The sequence below is a fragment of the Bufo bufo genome, chromosome 2, assembly GCF_905171765.1.
Source record: "Bufo bufo chromosome 2, aBufBuf1.1, whole genome shotgun sequence".
NCBI classification, from domain to species: Eukaryota; Metazoa; Chordata; class Amphibia; order Anura; family Bufonidae; genus Bufo; species Bufo bufo.
Window position 1 is genome coordinate 489,679,801 of NC_053390.1, and position 26,882 is coordinate 489,706,682.

At 44.1% G+C, this 26,882-nt stretch overlaps 1 protein-coding gene across 1 annotated transcript in view; it reads right to left on the reverse strand.

Annotated features, from left to right (window-relative positions):
- Positions 1-26,882, reverse strand: part of LOC120990945 (A disintegrin and metalloproteinase with thrombospondin motifs 6-like) — a 452,812-nt gene that overhangs the window by 206,665 nt on the left and 219,265 nt on the right. The window contains exons 4-5 of the mRNA XM_040419836.1: positions 429-595; positions 2-128 (exon numbers count right to left, since the gene is read on the reverse strand). Coding sequence (XP_040275770.1) covers positions 2-128; positions 429-595 — 294 coding nt within the window. The remainder of the gene's footprint in view (position 1; positions 129-428; positions 596-26,882) is intronic.

A 26,882-nucleotide genomic window follows, 5' to 3' on the forward strand; every position in this document is an offset into this window, starting at 1 on the left:
CCTCCAGCACATAGTGCAGAGCATTTAGTCCATGGTAAGAGATGCCAGCTGTACCCGGTCTGTGTATGTCTATTGATGGGAGCATTAAACCTGTAGCGAATACCAAATACCTCCTCTCTCATCATAACCTGTAAGAAATATGGTTATATTCACACACAGCAGATTTTTTGCAGATATGTCTGCAACTATAAATACATCCTATATATTAGAATAGGGGATGCTTCTGCAGCATGTACGTGAATTTGTGCAAACCCATTCAGATGTAAATAACAGTTACAGAAATTTATGCAACAAATCTGCCAAATGTGAACAAAGAGGTAAGACTCATACTTATGCAGCAGGCTTTATATCAAGAAATTAGACATGTCCCACAAATTATGCCTATCACCATAGAGAGAGAGAGAGAGAGCAATTAACTTCTTTCTTACCATCAGAACTAGTGTTGCATTAATGGGTCCTAAAGCTTCAAGTGACTCTGGCTCATTCTGAGGTCTTCTATAGTGGAATATGGTCCCAGCAGCATCAAATTTCTTTGTGGTATCTGGTGGAGGTTTGCCATTAATGAAGTATTCATTCCCATCCTCTGCTTTCAGGGCTGAATAAAACATGAGGTGTATTATAATGAGGAAGATGAAGTGGAAAATTCTTAGGGCTCATGCACACAACCGTATTTTCTTGAAGTTTCCGTTCCGTTTTTATTTGCAGCCTGTATGTGGAACTATTCACTTCAATGGGTCTGCAAAAACGGAAATGACAGTGTGCATTCCATTTCCGTATGTCCGCAAGTCCAAGGACAGTCATTGTTACAATGGATCTTCAAAAAAAATGGATGCATTTCTTTTGTGGATCAGTGTTTTGCGGACCGCAAAATACATGCGGTTGTGTGCAAGAGCCCTTACTAAAAATTGCCTTCAGCAACCATCAGACAGTAATTTCCTGTTTCGTGGAATGCAGATCTTATGTCTCAATTACTAATTGTTCAAAAACACCTTTTGAGCCCTTTCAAGACTGGGGTATTTTCAATTTTTTTTTTCATTTTCGTTTTTCACTCCCAGCCCTCCCAAAGCCATAACTTTATTTTTTAATTCACATAGCTTTTTTATGAGGGACAAGATGCACTTTCTAATGGCACCACTTACGGTTGCATACAATGTGGTGGGAAGCCGAAAATAAATTCCAAATTGGGTAAAACCATTAAAAAAAACTAAAAATAAACGAAAGACATTCCACCACTGTTTTATGCGGTTTCTTTTTACACCATTTCCTATGCGGTAAAACTGAGTCAGTCAGTACGATTACAATGATACCACATATGTATAATTTTTCTTCCATTTTAATACTGAAAACAATGAAAAAAAACTTTGGGAAAGTTTTTTCTTTGCATTGCCATATTCTCACTGTATGAGGACTCATTTTTTGTGGAGCGATCTGTATTTCTCATTGATACCATGCTGGGGTTTGTTTTACTTTTTGATCACTTTTCATTAAAATTTTTGTGGAAGGTGAAGCCATTTTGCCTTTTTTTATTTATTTGTCGTATGGGATAAATGTTTTTTATATTTTAATAGTAGAAGCATATTTGCACACGACAATGCCCATGATGGTTAATTTTTTTTATTATTTATGTATTTTAATTTTGGGGAAAGGTGGGAGATTAATTTACAAACCGGATTTCAAAAAAGTTGGGACACTAAACAAATTGTGAATAAAAACTGAATGCAATGATGTGGAGATGGCAAATGTCAATATTTTATTTGTAATAGAACGTAGATGACAGATCAAACGTTTAATCCGAGTAAATGTATCATTTTAAAGGAAAAATACGTTGATTCCAATTTTCACGGTGTCAACAAATCCCCAAAAAGTTGGGACAAGTAGCAATAAGAGGCTGGAAAAAGTAAATTTGAGCATAACGAAGAGCTGGAAGACCAATCAACACTAATTAGGTCAATTGGCAACATGATTGGGTATAAAAAGAGCTTCTCAGAGTGGCAGTGTCTCTCAGAAGCCAAGATGGGTAGAGGATCACCAATTCCCACAATGTTGCGCAGAAAGATAGTGGAGCAATATCAGAAAGGTGTTACCCAGCGAAAAATTGCAAAGACTTTACATCTATCATCATCAACTGTGCATAACATCATCCGAAGATTCAGAGAATCTGGAACAATCTCTGTGCGTAAGGGTCAAGGCCGTAAAACCATACTGGATGCCCGTGATCTCCGGGCCCTTAAACGACACTGCACCACAAACAGGAATGCTACTGTAAAGGAAATCACAGAATGGGCTCAGGAATACTTCCAGAAACCATTGTCAGTGAACACAATCCACTGTGCCATCCGCCGTTGCCAGCTGAAACTCTACAGTGCAAAGAAGAAGCCATTTCTAAGCAAGATCCACAAGCTCAGGCGTTTTCACTGGGCCAGGGATCATTTAAAATGGAGTGTGGCAAAATGGAAGACTGTTCTGTGGTCAGACGAGTCACGATTCAAAGTTCTTTTTGGAAATCTGGGACGCCATGTCATCCGGACCAAAGAGGACAAGGACAACCCAAGTTGTTATCAACACTCAGTTCAGAAGCCTGCATCTCTGATGGTATGGGGTTGCATGAGTGCGTGTGGCATAGGCAGCTTGCATGTCTGGAAAGGCACCATCAATGCAGAAAAATATATTCAGGTTCTAGAACAACATATGCTCCCATGCAGACGTCATCTCTTTCAGGGAAGACCCTGCATTTTTCAACAAGATAATGCCAGACCACATTCTGCATCAATCACAACATCATGGCTGCGTAGGAGAAGGATCCGGGTACTGAAATGGCCAGTCTGCAGTCCAGATCTTTCACCTATAGAGAACATTTGGCGCATCATAAAGAGGAAGGTGCAACAAAGAAGGCCCAAGACGATTGAACAGTTAGAGGCCTGTATTAGAGAAGAATGGGAGAGCATTCCTATTTCTAAACTTGAGAAACTGGTCTCCTCGGTCCCCAGACGTCTGTTGAGTGTTGTAAGAAGAAGGGGAGATGCCACACAGTGGTGAAAATGGCCTTGTCCCTTTTTTGGGATTTGTTGACACCATGAAATTCTGATTCAACATATTTTTCCCTTAAAATGGTACATTTTCTCAGTTTAAACTTTTGTTCCGTGATTTATGTTCTATTCTGAATAAAATATTAGAAGTTGGCGCCTCCACATCATTGCATTCAGTTTTTATTCACGATTTGTATAGTGTATTTTTATATTTTTAAAAACTTTTTGGGAACTATAACAAGCAATCATTAGATTGCTTTTCTCATATTGTTTCTTATATAGTTTATGAGAATTACACTATGTTTCTACAGAGCCCTGCCACAGACAGGGTGTCACGAGAAGGGGGTGGGGAAGGTGCAAAACTGACTTCACCCACACCTCTGTCCCTGCCTACTTGCACTTACCCGTCCTAGGTAATGGAGCGCAACTGGGCGGCGATCCCTAACCTGAGTAAGTGTGGGAGAGACAAACAAAACATACAAACACAGAGCGGTCAAACTAGCAAGGTCAAGGCGGTACCAGGGAACAAGCAGAAGCAGCGCCAATGTACAAACTGGGAGTAAATACCAGGAGAAGCAAGTAAGACACAGGGAGCAGGCGGGGATAAGTCAAAGACAAGCAGAAGTCAAATACCAGGAGATACCGGACAATAGGAGCAAGCGAGGGACAAAGTCAAAAAACGAGCCAAAATACAAATACCAAGTAGCAATGACAAAGAGGGATATACACAAGGTATAGGACCTTAATCACAGGCAACCTGTGGCCAGCAGGCTGCCTGTTAAATAGGGGAGAGAAGGAGTCATGTGATGTGGCCTGCATACTGCTGAGCGCCGAGTGCCCAGTTCGGCACTCAGACTCCTCACCATAACCATGGGAGCGCTGGACGCCGGCCCCCATTGCCCTGGAGACGAAGACGCAGCGCACGTCCTCGCTCCGAACTTATCGCAGGGCGCCGGCGGCACAGAAGAGAAGGAGCGGAGCAAATGTGCGGCAGCCCTGTACCACTCCTGAGTACAGAGGTTGCTACACACACTGGCTCCCCTGATCCTCGCTGGGGGAGCAGGTACACAGTTGAGAGTGAATGCTCCCGGTCTTTAACCACTTAAGTACCGGGTCCATTTTTGGTTTTGCATTTTAATTTTTACCTCCCCACGTTCCAGTAGCCATAACTTTTTCAAATTTAGTTCATATAGCCATATTTGTTGCAGGATAAGGCCTCATGCACACGACCGGTTTTTTGTGCGGTCCGCAAAAACAGGTTCCGTATTTCCGTGATCCGTGTCCGTTTTTTCTTCCGTGGCTCTTCCTTGATTTTTGGAGGATCCATGGACATTAAGGAAAAAGGCGTTTTGGTGTCCGCCTGGCCGTGCGGAGCCAAACTGATCCATCCTGACTTACAATGCAAGTCAATGGGGACAGATCCATTTGACGTTGACACAATATGGTGCAATTGAAAACGGATCCGTCCCCTATTGACTTTCAATGTAAAGTCAGGAGTCCCTATTATACCATCGGATCGGAGTTTTCTCCAATCCGATGGTATATTTTAACTTGTAGCGTCCCCATCACCATGGGAACGCCTCTATGTTAGAATATACTGTCGGATTTGAGTTAGATCGTGAAAACTCAAATCCGACAGTATATTCTAACACAGAGGCGTTCCCATGGTGATGGGGACGCTTCAAGTTAGAATATACTAAGAACTTTGTACATGACTGCCCCCTGCTGCCTGGCAGCACCCGATCTCTTACAGGGGGCTGCCCTCAGGTTCGCCCCCCCCCTCCCTCCCTCGTATTACATTCATTGGTGGCCAGTGTGCCCCCCCTCCCTCCCCCTTCTAATTTTCTAATTAAAATCCCCCCCCCATCATTGGTGGCAGCGGAGAGTTCCGATCGGAGTCCCAGTTTAATTGCTGGGGCTCCGATCGGTAACCATGGCAACCAGGACGCTACTGCAGTCCTGGTTGCCATGGTTACTTAGCAATTTTAGAAGCATTATACCTACCTTCGCTGTCTGTGACCGGCTGGGCGCTCCTCCTACTGGTAAGTGAAAGGTCTGTGCGGCACATTGACTGGGACTCCGATCGGAACTCTCCGCTGCCACCAATGATGGGGGGGGGGATTTTAATTAGGAGGGGGGGAGGGGAGGCCGCACTGGTCACCAATGAATGTAATACGAGGGAGGGAGAGAGGGGGGGGCCGCACTGGCCACCAGTGAATGTACAGTAATACAGGGGAGGGAGGGGGGGGCACACTGGCCACCAATGAATGTACAGTAATACAGGGGAGGGAGGGGGGGCACACTGGCCACCAATGAATGTACAGTAATACAGGGGAGGGAGGGGGGGGCACACTGGCCCTGAAAGAGATGACGTCTGGATGGGGAGGGAGGGGGGGCACACTGGCCCAAACTGGGGAGGGAGGGGGTGTGCCCCCTCCTGCCTGGCAGCACCTGATCTCTTACAGGGGGCTATGATATGCACAATTAACCCCTCAGGTGCGGCACCTGAGGGGTTAATTGTGCGGATCACAGCCCCCTGTAAGAGATTGGGTGCTGCCAGGCAGCAGGGGGCAGTCATGTACACAGTTCTTAGTATATTCTAACTTGAAGAGTCCCCATCACCATGGGAACGCCTCTGTGTTAGAATATACTGTCGGATTTGAGTTTTCTGCGAGTAAGATAAGAATTGAGCTGTAATGAGTGTTTATAAGGTCAGAGTACAGAGATAAGGAGCCCATCATCTGAGCTGCCTAGCTGGTCAGAGCATGCTACTAGAGAATCTCAAGACAGTACAGAGAAAGGGGCTGAGAATTTTAATAAAAACCTATTGAAAAAATTATTTTTAGCTCAAAATGAGTACAATGCAATAATAAGAAGTATACATATCCTTTAAAGAGGACCTGTCACTGCTCCTGACATGCTTGTTTTAAAAGCTACATGCATTCCCCATGTACTAACAACTCTGGAGCATCTATTGACTGTGTTGTGCCATTCCTTCATTATTTCATTAATAGAAGTTATGAATGAATTGCTAACAATCTGCAGTAAAGGTACTGAGGGGTGTTAACCAGTTGGGAGTGTGTACCCTGCACAGTCTCACCCTAACCAGTCAATGCTGCATAGCATGAATATGTTTGAATAGGGAGAAGGGTAAAAGCTACTGTCTGACTACTCTGGAAGGAGCTTATGTACTAAAAACTAAACGATTGTGCATTTGAAATCAAACATGACCGACTCTTAGCTCTCCCCACATCAGCCATCAAGGGAGATTTGAAAGGTCACCATACACATTAAATAGTCAGCATCATTACAGCAGGGGCAGAATGATTGTAAACAGTGTTAAGCGAATCAAAGTAAACAAAGTGGATTTCTATCAGAATTCCAGGAAAAATGTGATTAGTCACAAAGCTGAATTTCCTCGCTTTTCGTGGTAATGAATAAATTTTTCCTGAAATGACAGTAAAAAAATCTTAAAAATACATACTCACTTCATCCATTTTCTCATGAAGAGGCCATCGTGGCCATCTTGATTGAAGAAAACGAGTCAAATCTCTTGCGCGCTGACATGTGACCTCACCACTCTGGCACTCCCAGCGTGCGTACGATTTGGCAAGCAAATGGATGAGGTGAGTATGTATCTTTTTGTTTTTGACCCCTGATTAACCCCTAAAAGGCGTGAATGTGACTGTCAGATGCTGCAATCAGCGTCGAATGTGCATCTGAGGGGTTCAATGAAGGGGCACCGTTCCAAATCATTGCACCCGTTAAATACAGTATAATGGAATGCGATTCATGACAAAGTCATAACAAATTGAATTTCTTTGTGAACTTCGGCGAAGCAGTGTTAGCCCAGCTGTCTGTACCTGTGCTGCTGGCCCTACTTGCTGGGACAGGTGCTGGGCTCCCTCATTTCCTTCTGCCGTGCACCGTGCTGACAAGTGCGGGAAGCAGGTAGCGTTGTAACTGTTGTATCTATTCCAGAGCTTACTTTCTGCTTGAATCCTGTACAGTGGTTACGGCGTGCATGGGCGTGTCTCTCCTCCCTTGTGAGGCAGCACGTACATGCCCTCTATCTCCCCAGCCCATGGCTGGGTTGCAGGAAGTATTTAAAGGCACTTCCTGCCCCAGGAAGGCGCCTGAGCAATCTTGGTCACTAGCTTGTCTAGTTCCTGGTGTGAAGGTGTTTTGTAGTTCTACTTTTCTGTGTATCGGACCCTGCTTCTTAATTCAACAGACTTTGCTTGTTTGCCGCCTGCCTATGACCTTGGACTTTATTTATGGATTTTTCTTGATCGCTGCCTGCCTTGACTCCGGACTACCTGACTACGTCATTCCCCTCGGTGATTTGCACCGGTATCTCTGACCCCCTGGTCAGCTGCCACTTGCTCGGGGACTGCTCTGGAGTGGTACCTTGTGTCTACCCTATAGTCCAGGCCTATCCTCACCATAAGAGGCTCTGGTGAAGACCAGGTAGTCACTTGGTCACGCCCCTCCAGGGTATAGCCGGTCAGTGGCACAGTGGGTCCAAGCCAGCTGTAATAACAAGCAGGTGAATAAAATTTTTAATAACTTCACTCTAATTATTAAGTACAGGTACTAAATCATCAGGTAATTTCTCAACACATATTGAGCTAAAAGAGCCTCAGTAACGGGGAAGAGTCACATTTTTCAAAACTGACATGTGTCATTTTATGAGGTGTAGGAAGACGCAAGGGTCCTTTATTGACGGAAGGTATGTGTCATCGAGATTCCTGGCCTCGGTAAGGTAAGAGCCGGTAATTTCATGTGTCAGTGGCAGCTAGTGCTGGCTAAAATGGTTTCGGTATTTAGTATGGCTGTAAAGCCGATCTGGGCCGGCTCTTACTGGGAGCCTGCCAAAGTGCAGGGTGGGTGGCTGGTCCCCACGTTCCAGGCCGGGTCTTGGTTTGGGCTATAAAACACAGGCAGCACTGTCAGGTGGTAGGAATTTACTCCTCTCTGACAGTGAAGCTCTGTCAGTCTCTGTGTTGGGACCTGGGAGTTTGGGCCTGGGTAAAGGCCTGCTACCTTGTTGGCGTGAGAGCAGATGGTTTATGCTATGTCCAAGGACTTCTGCATTGCTGCATGATGTGAACAAACACCAGACTCAAAGTGACTGTTTTCCTTGAAACTGACGTTTTACTTATCCTTGTGTGAATAAACACTGAACTGTTTAAGTAAAAGACGTTGTCGTTGCCTCTATACTGCGTCCACAAGCCTGTCTACCAGAGCAAATCCCCATAGAGGTAATAGTAGAGAAGAGTCTATCAGTTTGTAACATCCCCAAATTTTGGTCTGCGACAAACCAGAAGCTAAGCTTTTCCGGTTTCTTTTGGACGAATCCAGTAAAACGGCACACAGCTCCATTTTACTGCACATTTTACTGCACAGGAAAAAGCATTAGAGAGAAAGAAGGATGCTCATATGATCTTAAAGAAGTGTGTGTGGGGGGGGGTGGCTTGCCATCATTGGCTCACAGGCTGACAGCCTGAATGAGCCAATTAGTACTGCACCTGGCAAGGAGGTGCCCTTGCAGAAGGAGCAGAACATCATTCTGCGGTGGGCTGTGAATAAAGATGGATGGGTCTATACAGTGTCTGACAGAAAACAATATTGGGGACCGTGTACAATCACAATCAAACTTCTATTCTAGAGTGAGGGACATAGAAGCGAAAGGCTACAAAGAAATTGTATAGAATAGATAAAGGCAGAGAAAGCTGTCAGCCAGGGAGTGAGAAGTGAGTAGCTGAGGCTGGGTGTGCATGGCAGTGCATCCCCAAGTGGTCTATAACCTGTCAATGGACACCTGTGGCTGAGTTGCTTAATCAGTTGGCTGCGCCAAAAGCATGGCCCGAGTCAAAGGAGGATCCAGCCAATTTGCTGAATTACAAGCAGTGGCAATGGTCATCTTAGACAACCAAGAAGACAATTTGGTGATCTACACTGACAGTTGGAGAGTCAACAAGTGGAAGATTCATGGAAAGCCTATTTGGGGAGGAAAGCTATAGTCCAAGAGTGTGCAACATATGCAGAGGTAAAAAAAAGTGGCCATTGTTGAAGAAACCAACTGGTAAATTGAAAGGTGGAATACACTAGCACTGTGTTGCTCGGAACAACCATTCCCTGCTGCAGCTACCTAATCAAGAAGGAGAAGCTGGCACGGGCCTCTTTCTTGACAAACTATATGTGGAAGTTGCGGACTGTAAGCTCAGCCAAGTAGCAGTTTATTATCATTGTTTAACCCCTTAGGGACCGTGCTCATTTTCACCTTAAGGACCAGGCCATTTTTTGCAAATCTGACCAGTGTCATTTTATGTGTGAATAACTTTGACTTATCCAGGCCATTCTGAGAATGTTTTTTCATCACATATTGTACTTCATGACACTGGTAAAATGGAGTTAAAAAAAATAATTTTTATTTATGAAAAAATACCAACTTTGCCAAAAATTTAAAACAATTTGCAAATTTCCAAGTTTCAAATTCTCTACTTCTATAATGCATAGTAATACCTACAAAAATAGTTATTACTTTACATTGCCCATATGTCTACTACATGTTAGGATCATTTTGGGAATGACATTTTATTTTTGGGGGGACGTTACAAGTAGAGTTGAGAGGACACCTGGATGTTCGGGTTCGACAGGTTCGGCCGAACTTTGGAAAAAAGTTCGAGTTCGGGACCCGAACTTGACCCCGAATCCCATTGAAGTCAAAGGGGACCCGAACTTTTGAGCACTAAAATGGCTGTAAAAACGTCATGGACAGGGCTAGAGGGCTGCAAATGCCATCAAAATGTGGTTAAGAGCATGACAAGTGCTCTGCAAACAAATGTGGATAGGGAAATTACTTTAAATAACATAAAATACGTAAAAATAAAAAATAATAATCTTGATCTAGGAGGACGAGGTCCATATGGAGTAGGAGGTTGAGGAGGCGGTGGATGTGGCGGTGTAGGTGGAAGCGGCAGTGGAGGAGGAGGTAGCCTACACTGCTTTTTGGTTTTACATTTTATTTTTTAAATTAGGTTACACCCAAAAACATTGGGAAATATAACCTGTGATAACCCCCTGCAGTCGTGCTAAACACACATTCAGACAATATACTGGCTGCAGGGCAGGCAAGCACCTGCAAGGGGTAAAGGGCAAGCTCAGGCCCTGTGCCCAATTTGGAGACCCAGAAGTTGCAGGAGCTGACCCCTGTCAGTCAGTTCGTGTAGGCGTGTGCACACTTACTGCCCCACCATGTCGCACGTCCCCGTGATGTTCACAATCCAATTTAATATCTGCTTTATCAACTTTCGATGTTCTGTTCTGCGCCTACCATGGTGATCACGGGTGGCGGGGAATCAGGGTTCCACGCCAGAGAGGGAGCGTGAGAAAGAGAGACCACATCCAAGGGAGGATTAATTTTTTCAAATTTAAAATTATAGAGTTGAATTATGGGAGAAATTATTAAAGCATAAAAGTGTGAAAACTTTTTAAAGTTAAAGCATTGAATGAAAGGATGTGGCGCGCATTAATTACTGAAGAATGTACCGTATTTTTCGCTTTATAAGATGCACCTGATGATTAGACACACCTAGATTTTTGAGGAGGAAAATAAGAAAAAAAAAATTGAACCAAAAGGTGTGCTTTTGGAGGGGTTTTGAACTAATGGTGGTCTGTGGATGACGCACTGTTATGGGGGGACCTGTGGATGACGCACTGTTATGGGGAGACCTGTGGATGACGCACTGTTATGGGGGGACCTGTGGATGACGCACTGTTATGGGGGATCTGTGCATGATGCACTGTTATGAGGGGGATGTGTGGATGATACACTTATGAGGGGGATGTGTGGATGATACACTACTACGGGGGATGTGTGGATGACACGCATATAGCATCTTATGTAATGGGGGTCACTATTCACACAGGGACAATATACTGTGACACATATGATACTGTGACCAGCATAAGATGATCTTATGCTGGTCATAGTATCATATGTGTCACAGTATATTGTCCCTGTGTGAATAGTGACCCCCATTACACCACAGGGCACACAGTAGATTTTATATGTAAAATCTTTTAATGGCTCTGCTTTCTTCTATAACAGTACTCACTATAAAAGCAGCAGTCTGGCTAGCACGTGACGTCACTCACTCAGTCAGTCACGCTCCTGCCAGCTTCATTAATGAAGTGGGAGGAGCATGACCGAGTGAGTGACGTCACGCGCCGGCTGGACCGCTGCTTTCATAGTGAGAACTGTTATGAAAACTGCTTCATTACACTCTGCTTTCTTCTATATGTAAAGTCTATAATCTTCAAGCAGTATCTCTGCTTTAAACTAGGGCAATCCTCTGTAGCAGTACAACTCACTATGAAAGCGGCAGGCAGGGCGGCAGCGTAACCTCGCGATTCTCACTCATTCACGCTCCTCCCACTTCCTTCCCATGAATGAAGTGGGAGGAGCGTGAATGAGTGAGCATCGCGAGGTTACGCTGCCGCTCTGCCTGCCGCTTTCATAGTGAGTTGTACTACTACAGAGGATTGCCCTAGTTTAAAGCAGAGATACTGCTTGAAGATTATAGACTGTACATGTGATAATTGCCGTGAGCGGGGCCCGATGTATTACAGTACAGTTACTGCACCGGGCCCCGACGCGAGTGTTGCCAGCCTCCGTCCCCTCCTCCCACCCCTCTGATACATCGCGGCTTGCGATGTATCAGCGTGACCAAAGTAAACATGGCAGTGTTTGCTTTATAAGACGCATTGCCATTTCCCCCCCACTTTTGGGGGGGGGGGGAAAGTGCGTCTTATAAAGCGAAAAATACGGTATTCAATTTTATTCCCTGTCATCTATGCAGAGCAGGGGTTTATTCACGTCTAAAATTGTATAATGTCAACCCAAGAATGTAACAGAAAAATTTGTGAAATTTATTAACCTGTCTACTTGGTTTATTATATATTGTTACCCGAAAATGTTAAAGAAAAATTAGGTATATTACACCCAAAAATTGGAGAATTTCACCGGAAAATGTAACTGACTATTTATTAATTTTTTTAACCTGTCTACTAGATATAGCAGTGGTACATCGCACCCAAAAATTGGTGAATTTCACCCGAAAAAATAAATTACAAAGTAGTGAAATTACATAAAATAAAATACGTACAAATAAAAAATATAAATTATTTATGAGGTGGAGTTCCATATGGAGTAGGAGTTTAACCGCCTCACGTCCGCCCATAGGATATAAACGTCCTATGGGTGGACGTCTATTTCTGACAGCACGTTTTAAAACGTCCTGTCAGAAATAGCAGCTGCACGCTAATCGTGCAGCTGCTGATCGGGTTGCCCGCTGTCAGTGACAGCAGGGCAACCCTAAGACAAGGCAGGGACAGTGCCCAGGTGTCCCTGCCTTCACGATCGCTGCAGACACAGCGCTCACCGAGCGCTGTGTCTGCAGAGAAGGAAGCGCTGTGCGCTTCCTGTTCCGGCCCGGCGGTCATGTGACCGCCGGGACCGGAGTGTGCAGGAGCTGTGTGAGGTCTCTCAGAGACCTCGATCAGCCCTGCTGTGAGGCTGTACAGCGCAGGATTGCTGCTGTACAGCCTCTATAGGGGTGCATTTGTCCTGTAACTGGGGCTACTATGTCAGCCCCAGTTACAGGAGAAATCAACAGTGTAAAAAAAAAAAAAAAGTGAAGTAAATGTCCCCCAGAGGTCTTGTATGACCTTATGGGGGACGAAAAGTGTAAAATAAAATAAAAATAAAATAAAGGGTTGAAAAAATAAAATAAAAAAAAGTTTCACATGTAAAAAAAAAAAAAAAAAAACTGTGTCAAAACAAGCAATTTTTGTCACCTTGCATCACAAAAGGTGCAACACCAAGTGATCAAAAACGCGTATGTCCCACAAAATGGTACCAATAAAACCGTCACCTCATCCCGCAAAAAATGAGCCCCTACATAAGAAAATCTCTCAAAAAATAAAAAAACTATAGCTCTCAGAACATGGACACATTAAAACATAATTTTTTGGTTTCAAAAATGCTATTATTGTGTAAAACTTTAATAAATGAGAAAAAGTATACATATTAGGTATCGCCACGTCCGTAACAATCTGCTCTATAAAAATGTCACTTGACTGAACCCCTTAGGTGAACGCTGTAAAAATAAATAAATAGAAACTGTGCTAAAACAACCAATTTTTTGGTCACCTTGCCCCATAAAGTGTTATAATGAATGATCAAAAAATCATATGTACCCAAAAATAGTACTAAAAAAAATGGCACCTTATCCCCTAGTTTCCAAAATGGGGTCACTTCTTGGGAGTTTCTACTGTAAGGGTGCATCAGGGGGCTTCAAATGGGACATGGCATCTAAAAACCATGTGGAGTTCCTTTCCTTCTGCGCCCTGCCGTGTGCCCATACAGCAGTTTATGACCACATGTGGGGTGTTTCTGTAAACCGCAGAATCTGGGTAATAAATAATGAGTTTTGTTTGGCTGTTAACCATCGATGTGTTAAAGAAAAAAATTTATTAAAATGGAAAATCTGCCAAAAAAGTGAAATTTAAAAATTTGATCTCCATTTTCCTTTAATTCTTGTGGAACGCCTAAAGGGTTAACAAAGTTTGTAAAATCGGTTTTGAATACCTTGAGGGGTGTAGTTTCTACAATGGGGTCATTTATGGGGGTATCCACTATGTAGGCCCCACAAAGTGACTTCAGACCTGAACTGGTCCTTATAAAGTGGGTTTTGGCAATTTTCTTAAAAATTTGAAGAATTGCTTCTAAACTTGTAAGCCTTCTAACGTCCTAAAAAAATAAAATGACATTTCCAAAATGATGCCAACATAAAGTAGACATATGGGGAATGTTAAATAATAAATATTTTATGAGGTATCACTTTCTGTTTTAAAAGCAGAGAAATTGAAATTTAGAAAATTGCAAATTTTTTAAATTTTTGGGTAAATTTGGGATTTTTTCATAAATAAAGGTGAAATATTTTGACTCAAATTTATGACTATCATGAAGTACAATGTGTCACGAGAAAACAATCTCTGAATGACTTGGATAAATAAAGGCGTTCCAAAGTTATTACCACATAAAGTGAGATATGTCAGTTTTGCAAAATTAGGCCTGGTCAGGAAGGGGGCAAAGGGCCCAGATGGGAAGTGGTTAAGGAGGCGGTGGACATAGCGGTGTAGGTGGAAGCGGTGGTGGAGGAGGACTAGGTAGCCAACACAGGTTTTAATTTTATTTTTTAAAATTAGGGTACACTCTGAAAGAGTGTGAAATATCCAAAATGCAAGAATGAGCAATTGCGCTGCAGTATAACAATGGCTGGTTAGTGCCGGTATACATGTCTATTCTGCACAAGGTACGGACAAGTCCTGAGGGATCCATGCCTGGTTCATTCTAATGAACGTGAGCTTGTCCACATTGGCTGTAGACAGGCGGCTGCGCTTGTCTGTGATGACGCCCCCTGCCGTGCTAAACACACGTTCAGATAATACACTGGCTGCAGGGCAGGCCAGCACCTCCAAGGCGTAAAGGCCAAGCGTGTGCACACATACTGCTCCACCATATTGGTGAAATGCTGCCTCCTGCTAAGACGTTCCATATCAGCCGGTGGTGCTTGTTGTTGTGGCGTGCTGAAGAAGCTTTTCCACATTTCGGCCATGCTAACCCTGCCTTCTGAGGTGCTGCGGTGCCCGAGCTGCGTTGGCTTCCTCTGCCTTCGCCTTGTGCTTCAACTGTGCCCCCGCTGTCAGGTGGGAATGCCACCAGCAGCGCGTGTACCAGCGTGCGCTTGTACTCGCGCATCTTGCGATCACGCTCCAGTGAGGGAATTAAGGACGGTACGTTGTCCTTGTAACGGGGATCCAGCAGCGTGGCCACCCAGTAATCAGCACAAGTTAGAATGTGACAACTTGGCGGTCGTTGCGGAGACACTGCAGCATGTAATCGCTCATGTGTGCCAGGCTGCCCAGAGGCAACGAAGAGCTGTCCTCTGTGGGAGGTGTATCATCAGTATCCCCCCAGCCATTTCTGTAAATTGACAACTTTGTATAATTTTTTTTTTTAAGTTGTCATTTACAGAGATATTTCTCACACACAGTATGGGTATATGTAAAAATACACCCCAAAACACATTGCCCTACTTCTTCTGAGTACGGCGATACCACATGTGTGACACTTTTTTGCAGCCAAGATGCGCAAAGGGGCCCAAATTCCAATGAGTACCTTTAGGATTTCACAGGGCATTTTTACGCATTTGGATTCCAAACTACTTCTCAAGCTTTAGGGCCCCTAAAATGCCAGGGCAGTATAAATACCCCACAAGTGACCCCATTTTGGAAAGAAGACACCCCAAGGTATTCCGTGAGGGGCATGGCGAGTTCATAGAAGTTTTTTTTTTTGGCACAAGTTAGCGGAAAATGTTTTTTTTAAATTTTTTTATTTTCCTTACAAAGTCTCATATTCCACTAACTTGTGACAAAAAATAAAATTTTACATGAACTCGCCATGCCCATCACGGAATACCTTGGGGTGTCTTCTTTCCAAAATGGGGTCACTTGTGGGGTATTTATACTGCCCTGGCATTTTAGGGGCCATAAAGCGTGAGAAGAAGTGAGATATTTCTCTTACCCAGCATTGGTATATATAAAAATACACCCCAAAACACATTGCCCTACTTCTCCTGAGTACGGCGATACCACATGTATGACACTTTTTTGCAGCCAAGATGCGCAAAGGGGCCCAAATTCCAATGAGTACCTTTAGGATTTCACAGGGCATTTTTACGCATTTGGATTCCGTGAGGGGTATGGTGAGTTCATGTAAGATTTTATTTTTTGGCACAAGTTAGTGGAATATGAGACTTTGTAATAAAAAACAAAAAAACAAAAAAAAAAATCTATTTCCGCTAACTTGTGGCAAAAAAAAAATCTTCTATGAACTCGCCATGCCCCTCAAAAGTGATCTTTATAGCGCCACAGCGATTTTACGGTGTTTTTGCAGTGATCAGAAAAAAAAATTCTGTCACTGCGGTGGGGTGGACTGAACGCAAGTGTGCGCACAAGATCAGGCCTGATCGGGCGAACACTGCGTTTTTTTTCAGAGCCTAAGGTGACCCTAATGTACTTATATAGATCTGATTGCGATCAGTCTTGATCACTTACAGATACTATATAGTACTAGTGCTGATTAGAGACAGCGATGACACTAATCAGCGACTAATTAGTGACTGCGGAGCAGTGGGCTGGGCGCTAACTACCTAACAAGTAGCTAACTAACTGGCGGTGTTAAGGGACTCTTAGGCCCCATTTACACGTCCGCAATTCTGTTCCGCATTTTGCGGAACGGAATTGCGGACCCATTCATTTCTATGGGGACAGACTTTGTCCCGCTTGGATCCGGAATTGCGGATATGCACTTCCGGGTCCGCACTTCCGTTCCACAAAAATATAGAACATATCCTATTCTTGTCCGCAATTGCGGACAAGAAAAGGCATTTTCTATATAGTTCTGGCAATGTGCAGATCCCCAAAGTGCGGAAATCACATTGCCGATGTCCGTGTTTTGCGGATCCGTGGATCCGCAAAACACATACGGACGTCTGAATGGAGCCTTACAGGGGGTGATCAATGACAGGGGGGTGATCAGGGAGTCTATATGGGGTGATCAGGGGTTTATAAGGGGTTAATAAGTGACAGGGGGGGTGTAGTGTAGTGTGGTGCTTGGTGCTACTTACAGAGCTGCCTGTGTCCTATGGTGGTCGATCCAAGCAAAAGGGACCATCAGAGGACCAGGTAGCAGGTATATCAGACGCTGTTAACAAAACAGCGTCTGATATACCTTTCTGATGCGATTATTTTAACATCTACAGCCTGCCAGTGAATGATCATCGCTGGCAGGCTGTAGTATAACTTCCAAGCAGCGCTGTGAACGCGAAATCTCGGGTCTCAGGAGACGAGACCTGAGAGAGCTGACGCCTTTCGGCGTTAGTGTGACGGCAGGAGGTTAATAACTGAATTTGACAGCAGTATATAACCCTGGAATTTCACACGTGCTGATGCTGCAAGGCCAGAAAAATATAGTGGAATCAGCCAAAAAAATGATGGCTGTATTTCTAGCTTAAATTGCACACTGACTAATCCAGATGTTGTATATTGCCAAAAAAGTGTTTTTTTGGTAACAGAATATGAAAGCTGTATAAATTAAACTTGAATTTAACACTTGCAGATCTGGAAAATAGTGGTTTTTGGCAAAAAAATGTGTTTTTAAAAACCCAGAAAATGGTGGCTGTATTTCTAGCTTAAATTGCACACTGACTAAGCCTGCAAATGCACCAGATGTTGTAAATTGCCCAAAAAATTTAGATTTTTAAAAAAAACTGATTATTTGTGCTGTTTTTAAAGCTTTGATTTCAATGTCCCAAAAGCTCAGATGCAGTGCTGTTGCACTGAGCTTGCATGAAATGGCCGCCGACGCCGCCCACCTAACTGACTTATAAAAGTTTTTTTTTTCCGGTCACTGGGCTCAGGGCAGGAAAAAAAAATTGTGCCCTGCACCTACACAACACAATGTATGTAGATCGCTGAGTTAGATTCACGTTTTGAGCAAAGATTCTCTCCTATTCTCTCCCTGAAATCACCAGCAGCATCCTCTCCCTACACTAAGCACAGCAGAGTGACGTGCAGCGCTACGTGACTCCAGCTTATATAGAGGCTGGGTCACATGCTACACTGGCCAATCACAGCCATGCCATTAGTAGGCATGGCTGTGATGGCTTCTAAGGGCACAGAGTTAAACGCTTGTTGATTGGCTGTTCTGCAGCCTTTCAAAAAGTGCAGAGAAATCACCGAACTCGAACTTTTACTAAAATGTTTGGGTTTGGGTCTGGGTTCCAAAAATCCTAAAGTTCGGTACGAACCCGAACTTTACAGTTTGGGTTCGCTCAACCCTAGTTACAAGGCTTAGAAGTTTAGAAGCAAATCTTGAAATTTCTCAGAAATTTTCAAAAACCAACTTTTTAAGGACCAATTCAGGTCTGAAGTCACTTTGTGAGGCTTACATAATAGAAACCACCCGAAAATGACCCCATTCTAGAAACTACACCCCTCAAGGTATTCAAAACTGATTTTACAAACTTTATTAACCCTTTAGGTGTTCCACAAGAATTAATGGAAAATAGAGATACAATTTCAAAATTTCAATTCTTGGTTAACAGCCAAACAAAACTAAATATTTATAGCTCTGATTCTGTAGTTTACAGAAACACCCCATATGTGGTCGTAAACTGCTGTACGGGCACACTGCAGGGCGCAGAAGGAAAGGAATGCCATACGGTTTTTGGAAGGCAGATTTTGCTGGACTGTTTTTTTGACACCATGTCCCATTTGAAGCCCCCCTGATGCACCCCTAGAGTAGAAGCTCCAAAAAAGTGAACCCATTTTAGAAACTGGATAGGGTGGCAGTTTTGTTGGTACTGTTTTAGGGTACATATGATTTTTGGTTGCTCTATATTACTTTTTTTGTGAGGAAAGGTAACAAGAAATAGCTGTTTTGGCACAGTTTTTATTTTTTGTTATTTACAACATTCATTTGACAAGTTAGATCATGTGGTATTTTTATAGACCAGGTTGTCACGGACATGGCGATACCTAATATGTATACTATTTTTTTATTTATGTAAGTCTTACACAATTATTTCATTTTTTAATAAAAAAAAATAAAAAATCATGTTTTAGTGTTTCCATAGTCTGAGAGCCATAGTTTTTTCAGTTTTTGGGCGATTATCTTGGGTAGGGTATGATTTTTGCGGGATGAGATGATGGTTTGATTGGCACTATTTTGGGGTGCGTATGACTTTTTGATCGCTTGCTATTACACTTTTTGTGATGTAAGGTGACAGAACATGGCTTTTTTTACACCGTTTTTTTTTTTTTTTTTACGGTATTCACCTGAGGGGTTAGGTCATGTGATATCTTTATACAGCATGTTATTACATACCTAATATGTGTAAGTTTTACACAATAACAGCTTTTTTAAAACAAAAAAAAAATTATGTTTTAGTGTCTCCATATTCTGAGCCATAGTTTTTTTATTTTTTGGGTGATTGTCTTAGGTAGGGGCTCATTTTTGCGGGATGAGGTGATGGTTAGATTGGTACTATTTTGGTGGGCATACACCTTTTTGATTGCTTGCTTTTGTACTTTTTGTGATGTAAGGTGACAATTTTTTTTATTTTTTATGGTGTTTATCTGAGGGGTTAGGTCATGTGATATGTTTATAGAGCCGGTCGATATGGACGCGGCAATACCTAATATGTCAACTTTTTTTATTTAACTTTATTTGGGGAAAATTATGTTTTGTTTATTTTTACTTGAAACTTAATTTTTTGGGGGGGGAAACTTAATTTTTTAAACTTTTTTTTCACTTAATTTTTTTGTCCCACTTTGGGACTTTTGGGGGTCTAATCCCCTTTACAATGCATTCCAATACTTCTGTATTGGAATGCATTGGCTGTATGAGTAAGGCCGAGTTCACACGAACGTGTGTGACCCGTGCCCGTGCTACGGCCCGCAAATAGCGGGCCGCAATGCATGATCGCCGGCCGTAGCTCAGCCGCATCGGATCGCGGACCCATTCACTTTAATGGGTCCGCGATCCGGCCGTTCCGCTAAAAGATAGGACTTGTTCTATCTTTTAGCGGAACGGAAGTACGGGACGTAACCCCACGGAGGCACTCCGTAGTGCTTCCGAGGGGTCCCGTCCCGTGCGGCCGTTCCACGATTCCGGATTTGCGGACCCATTGAAGTGAATGGGTCCGCATCCGTGATGCGGAATTCACACGGAACTGTGGCCGTTTATTGCGGCCCGCGATTTGCGGGCCGCAATACGGCCACAGATCACACACGTTTGTGTGAACTTAGCCTAATACAGTGTGTATTACTCATACAGCTTCCGGCCTGTGAGATCAAGGGGGCTGGATCTCACAGGCTCGCCTCAGGAAGGCATCGCGCTGCCTTCCATGCCATCAGGTCCCCCCTTCAGCCCCACAGGGACCCGATGGCACCACCACCCGCCGCAACCTGTAAAAGCCTGATTTGAGCAGGCACCCAGTTCCGATCACAGCTTCCCAGGTGGCGGAACTACACATGACGTACTGGTACGTCATGTGTCCTTAAGTACCAGGACATCATGCCGTATAATACCTTTTCTATTTTCATATTTTCATTATTTTCCATATTATTGTTATTCATTAAATGTTATTTTATTTTACATACTAACTGTGATTATTGAATTGCAAATCCTAAGGCCTCTTGCACACAAACGTATTTTCTTTCCGTGTCCGTTCCATTTTTTTTTTGTTACTCCGTGTGCTTTCTGTTTCTGTATGTTCGTATTTCCATTCCGCAAAAAAATAGAACATGTCCTATTATTGTCCGCATTACGGACAAGGATAGTACGGTCATCCATATTTTTTGCTGATCCGTTTTTTTGCAGATCACAAAATGCATACGGTCGTGTGCAAGAGGCCTAATACGCAGGCCGAAATCTGTGTTGGTGCACCTCCATACAGTTCAAATGCATTCATTATTTTTGTTTTGGTTTTGAAAAATAGCATATGTGTGTATCTTATAATACAAAGGGTAGAGTTTTACATCTCTGAGTGATAACGTGAAATACTAGTCAGAAATCTGTGTCAATGCATCTTCAGACAGTTCAACTTTTTTTTTGTTTAAGTTTAGGAAAATAGCATAAACGTGTGTCTTACAATACAAAGGGTAGTGGTTTATATCTCTGACGGATAGCGTGAATTACTAGGCCGAAATCCATGTCTGTGCATCTCCAGGCAGTTTAAGTGTTGGCGTGGGAGGGGGTGGGAAATAATGGCATAGTAGTTTGACAACTTTACACTATTGAAATCTGTTAGTGGCGCAGATCCTGCATTATTTGCAAAGTCAACTGTCAGTAGCAGTGTCTCAGTGTGTTTGTGGAAAGGGAAGGGCAGTTTATTGCACCTCCCTGTGTTTAAGTTACAGGAAACAGATTTGCAAACCATTTCATACTTTGTGTGACTGTGTACATTTTGGCCCAAAAAATTCAGGAATACGGAAGGGTACCAAATGGAAGACCCAAAATCAGAATGTGAGTACTAGGAGCACCAACTATCCGGAAAAAAGTAGTAGTAGGATGCAGTTATCCCTGGTTTAAGAAAGACGCAACATTATCATTGAGGAGAAAGAGGATGAGATTGTGGATTGAATGGCTCACTCCTTGTCACGCCTTGCCCTGTGAATGTACGGAGATCTGTCAGACTGGCTGCACATGTCTGACTTCTTTGTTTGTTTTGATTTGGGTTTGAGCTGGATCCACCTTCCCTCAGGTGTACTGGGTTTCATTGTTAGTGAGGCTATTTATCCTTCCTTCCCCCATTGGCCTATGCGGGTTATAGTTCTTTCCTGGGAGGTCTTGATTTGTGTCATGTTTTTTGCAGAAGTGGCGAGGAAGCACCCAGGCCAGGTCCTTTTGATCTCCCCACGATTGTGTCAGCCTGGCTCCCACACCAGGCACTTATCTGCCTCCTTCATCTCCTCCTCCATGAACATGCTCCCCTCCCCAACAGCAGTAGGCCACAGCGGCGCTCCCACTCACCTTCCTTCCTATCACATTTCTCAAGTCAAGTGTTGCCATACCGTGTCGGAGCTTATCGGCCTGGGCGAGAGTACCTACACAGCTGAGCAGTTTCAAAAGTACATCAAGCAGCAAACATCCCACTGGCTGTCACTCTGCCGACTCCAACTGGTCAAGGTGGTCAGCAACAATAGGAGGAATATCTTAGCTGCCATGAACCTGGGAGAAATAACACATTCTCCCTGCATGGCATACGTCATTAACTTAGGCTACTTTCACACTAGCGTTCGGAGCGGGTCCGTCTGATGTTTCATCAGACGGATCCGCTCCTATAATGCAAACGCTTGCATCCGTTCAGAACGGATCCGTTTGCATAACTGTTTATTTCAGATCTGATTTTTCACTTCGGAAAACTCAGATCCGACAGTATATTCTAAACACAGAAGCGTTCCCATGGTGATGGGGACGCTTCAAGTTAGAATATACTGAGAACTGTGTACATGACTGCCAGGCAGCAGGGGGCAGACCCCCCCCCTCCTGTATTTAACTTATTGGTGGCCAGTGCGGCCCCCCCTCCCTCCCCAGTATTAATTGTAACCAGTGCGGCCCCCCTCCCTCTATATTCATCGGTGGCCAGTGCGGATATTAAATATGAGCAGTGCGGTCTCCCCCTCCCTCCCTCCCCAGTATTAAATATGAGCAGTGCGGTCTCCCCCTCCCTCCCTCCCCAGTATTAAATATGAGCAGTGCGGTCTCCCCCTCCCTCCCTCCCCAGTATTAAATATGAGCAGTGCGGCCTCCCCCTCCCTCTATTCATTGGTGGCCAGTGCGGATTCAAAGTATTGTGATCAGTGCGGACTCTCCTCTCGACTCCCCCCCCCCCCCCCCCATCTATGGTGGCAGCGGAGAGTACCGATCGGAGTCCCAGTTTAAATCGCTGGGGCTCCGATCGGTTACCATGGCAGCCAAGACGCTATTGCAGTCTTGGCTGCCATGGTTACTTAGCAACAAATAAAATCATTATACTTACCTGAAGAGCTGCGATGTCTGTGTCCGGCCGGGAGCTCCTCCTACTGGTAAAGTGACAGGTCTGTGCGGCGCATTGCCTATAGACCTGTCACTTACCAGTAGGAGGAGCTCCCGTTCGGTCACATAGATCGCAGCTCTTCAGGTAAGTATAATGCTGCTATTTGTTGCTAAGTAACCATGGCAGCCAAGACTGCAATAGCGTCTTGGCTGCCATGGTAACCGATCGGAGCCCCAGCGATTTAAACTGGGACTCCGATCGGTACTCTCCGCTGCCACCAATGATGGGGGGGGGGGGGTCGAGAGGAGAGTCCGCACTGATCACAATACTTTGAATCCGCACTGGCCACCAATGAATAGAGGGAGGGGGAGGCCGCACTGCTCATATTTAATACTGGGGAGGGAGGGAGGGGGAGACCGCACTGCTCATATTTAATACTGGGGAGGGAGGGAGGGGGAGACCGCACTGCTCATATTTAATACTGGGGAGGGAGGGAGGGGGAGACCGCACTGCTCATATTTAATATCCGCACTGGCCACCGATGAATATAGAGGGAGGGGGGCCGCACTGGTTACAATTAATACTGGGGAGGGAGGGGGGGCCCGCACTGGCCACCAATAAGTTAAATACAGGAGGGGGGGGTCTGCCCCCTGCTGCCTGGCAGCACCTGCCAGGCAGAAGGGGGCAGTCATGTACACAGTTCTCAGTATATTCTAACTTGAAGCGTCCCCATCACCATGGGAACGCCTCTGTGTTAGAATATACTGTCGGATTTGAGTTTCCCGATGTAACTCAAATCCGATGGTATATTCTAACATAGAGGCGTTCCCATGGTGATGGGGACGCTTCAAGTTAAAATATACCATCGGATTGGAGAAAACTCCGATCTGATGGTATAATCCTGACTTTACATTGAAAGTCAATGGGGGACGGATCCGTTTGAAATTGCACCATATTGTGCCAATGTCAAACGGATCCGTCCCCATTGACTTGCATTGTAAGTCTGGACGGATCCGTTTGGCTCCGCACGGCCAGGCGGACACGAAAACGCTGCAAGCTGCGTTCGGGTGTCCGCCTGCTGAGCGGAGCGGAGGCCAAACGGTGCCAAACTGATGCATTCTGAGCGGATCCGCATCCACTCAGAATGCATTGGGGCAGTACGGATCCGTTCGGGGCCGCTTGTGAGAGCCTTCAAACGGAACTCACAAGCGGAGCCCCGAACGCTAGTGTGAAAGTAGCCTTAGTCGTGCAACAGTTTTAAAAAAAAAGTACACGGGAGTGTGTAAGGTGCTAGCAATGTCCAGGAGACTGTCCTCACATTTCAGACTGTCCTGGACTTGCAACTGTCTGCAACATTCCAACTTGCTGGAATTCAACATTGCACATGCTACAGCATCTATACGAGCAGCATAAAACCACAATGATTTTGTCATGTCCAAGACTGTCTCAGCAGGGGATTATGTGTTGTTTCGAGGTCCGGCAATGGCAGCTCATTCAAGCTGTTTGAAAAGGCCACAAAGTTTGTCAGCAGGGACAATGGCATGTACAATCTCATCCCTGTCATATTTATCTTAGAACAGATGCTGATGCTCATACAGCAGGGGACAACAGCGGAAGAACAGCTAATGCATCTTGCTGCCCTCCCTGTAGCTCTTGGGGACACACAAGGAGAAACTTCTGTGGAGGAGGAGGTTGAGGAGCTGCCACTGGAAGAGCAGGAGAAGGAGTAGTCGGAGGTGGAGGAAACTGATGACAATGGTACTGGCCATGACATCCAATCATTTCAATGGGGGGTAGAGCTGTAAAGAACTAACTCTTTAGGCATGGTGGTCAGAATGTATAATATCAAAAAGTAGAAAGATTGTGGCACACACCAGTATAAAATCTTCTACTTTATTGAACAAATAAAAAATTCAAGCAGGTAACAAGACACAGCAAGGGCTAGCAGACAACAATTATTTTGCAAAATATGCGCTTCCTGAAGCCTCCCTGATGAAAGCAGGTGCACTACCACATATATACCTGTGCGCACCTGTGTCATTAGAGACTTCCTTCTTTAACTCTTTATGCAGTGCAACATGATTATTTAAGGTTTTATAAAAAATGCACATATCTTGTTGAAACCTAAAGGCCCTTGTAGCATTGGGTTTCAAAAGCAGTTTTTCTTTTCTTTTCAGAGAAACTCTCTATCACGATTGCCACCTGTTAGTGAGGGACACACTTTTACTATACCAACAAGACGCAGTACTGTTGGGTCTGCATTGTGGATTTCTTTCACATTTTCAATTAATCATGTGGCGTCATGCCCTGTGGAGATGGAATTAAAACGTTTGCACATCCTCTCATATAGTCTGAGGATCAGTTTCCCAATGTAGTAGCTATTGCAGGGACCACGGGTGCACCTAGCCTTTCTGCTGCCTGAAGCGAAAACTGAAACGCCCGGCCCAGGCAGCGCGATAATGATGACACCAGCCTCTGAAGGGCTAAATAAACTAGGACTGAAGCCTATTAGAGGAAACTGTGTGCCAGAGAAACATCACTGCCATCACAGCATTCAACTGTATTGCTGTCCTGACTACAGCAATGCAGTTGAATATGTAGAGATGAATGTTTCCACAATGAAGGTGCTCATTGCCCATGGCCCTTCTGCTGACCCCCTCTTGCCCCTACCTGGTGCTGCCTGAGGCAATCGCCTCATTGGTGGTACACCCCTGGCAGAGACATAGTATAACACAGACCACAAAGTTTTAAGTTCTACGATTAATAAAGTCATTAACAGTCCTATTAATGTTCCCTAAAAAAAAGATTCCTGGACAATCTTTTGTAACTACATAAAGAACAATGTCCTCATTTAATATTCCCTTTAACGTATCATTCTGTCCAACCATTTTTTTCCTGAACGTTATAAATGGAGTGAAGTTTTAAAAATTTTGATTCTGCTTATTCGCTTAACTTGGACAAGAACTTTGATTCGTTCCGAATTAAATTGTCACAGATCACGATAAATCAGGAATACCCAGGCCACTCTGCCTAATCATATTCATCCAACTTGGTGGCCCACTCTGTGTGAAGGCTTGGAAGGTAAATTGCATGGAGAGTGTACCGCCATGTGCATTACGTTCTAGGGCACACACATTATAGTTAATCAGTTCTGTAGGCACTGTGCCATTTCATGCCAGGCACTGTGTTTTACAAGCAGGTGTAATTGTATTGCCATCTACATCACTGCACCAAGATGTATAGCTAATCCCTTCTGTTAAACAAAAAGGAAAGCAAACAGCACTCTTCAGTAAAGCAAAAAACCATGTGTGCCCCCCTGCGGAAGCTGTGTCCACATGGCTCCTTAGTGGAACAAAATAAAGAAATGGAGGCAGCACCAATAAAGTAGTGGAGAAAAAAAAAAAAAGTTATTTTAATGCATGTTGTGGCAGTCTAAGCACATGCTTTTTAATGCCTTCTGTTAGCTGTAGATTTACTGTGCGTCAGTATTACAGGTCAATTTTACCATCAGGTCTAATTTATCCCCATGGACTTAACCATGCAGTACCCTAAAATTCAAGAAGTGGCCCCATGACAGAGTGGGGAGGGTGGCAACAGTGTCATGGGGCCACTATTGTCACTGTTACTGCCAGAGTGGGGAATATGTCAGCAGTGGCAGTACCAGTGATATTAGTGGCCCCATGACAGGGCAGGGATGGGGTCCAACAGCCGGGTCAGTAAAGGCGACAATAGTGGCCCATATGACAGAGTGGGGGGGGGGGGGGGCAACCGCACTTGTATACAGCACAAGATGGTGGCAGATCACAGTAGTAGCATCAGTGGCAGTAAGGCTGTGTTCACATTACTGTTTATTTTTGCATTCTTCTGATCCATCAGAAGAACTGAAAACAAATAAATAAAAAAATAAAATAAAAATCACTATTTGATCAGAAATTGTAAGCCAAAACCAGGAGTGGGTCCACTTCTGCTTTTGGCTTACAAGTAGTGATCAAATACTAATGCAAATACTGACTGTGTGAATGAGGCCTTATGCTCAATTTGCATCCGTTTTGACCATTTATTTCTGAAATCAGTTATTTTTAACAAGGACTTTAGGCCTCTTTAACCACCTCAGCTCCCCTAGCTTAAACCCCCTTAATGACCAGACCACTTTTTAGAATTCTGCACTACACTACTTTCA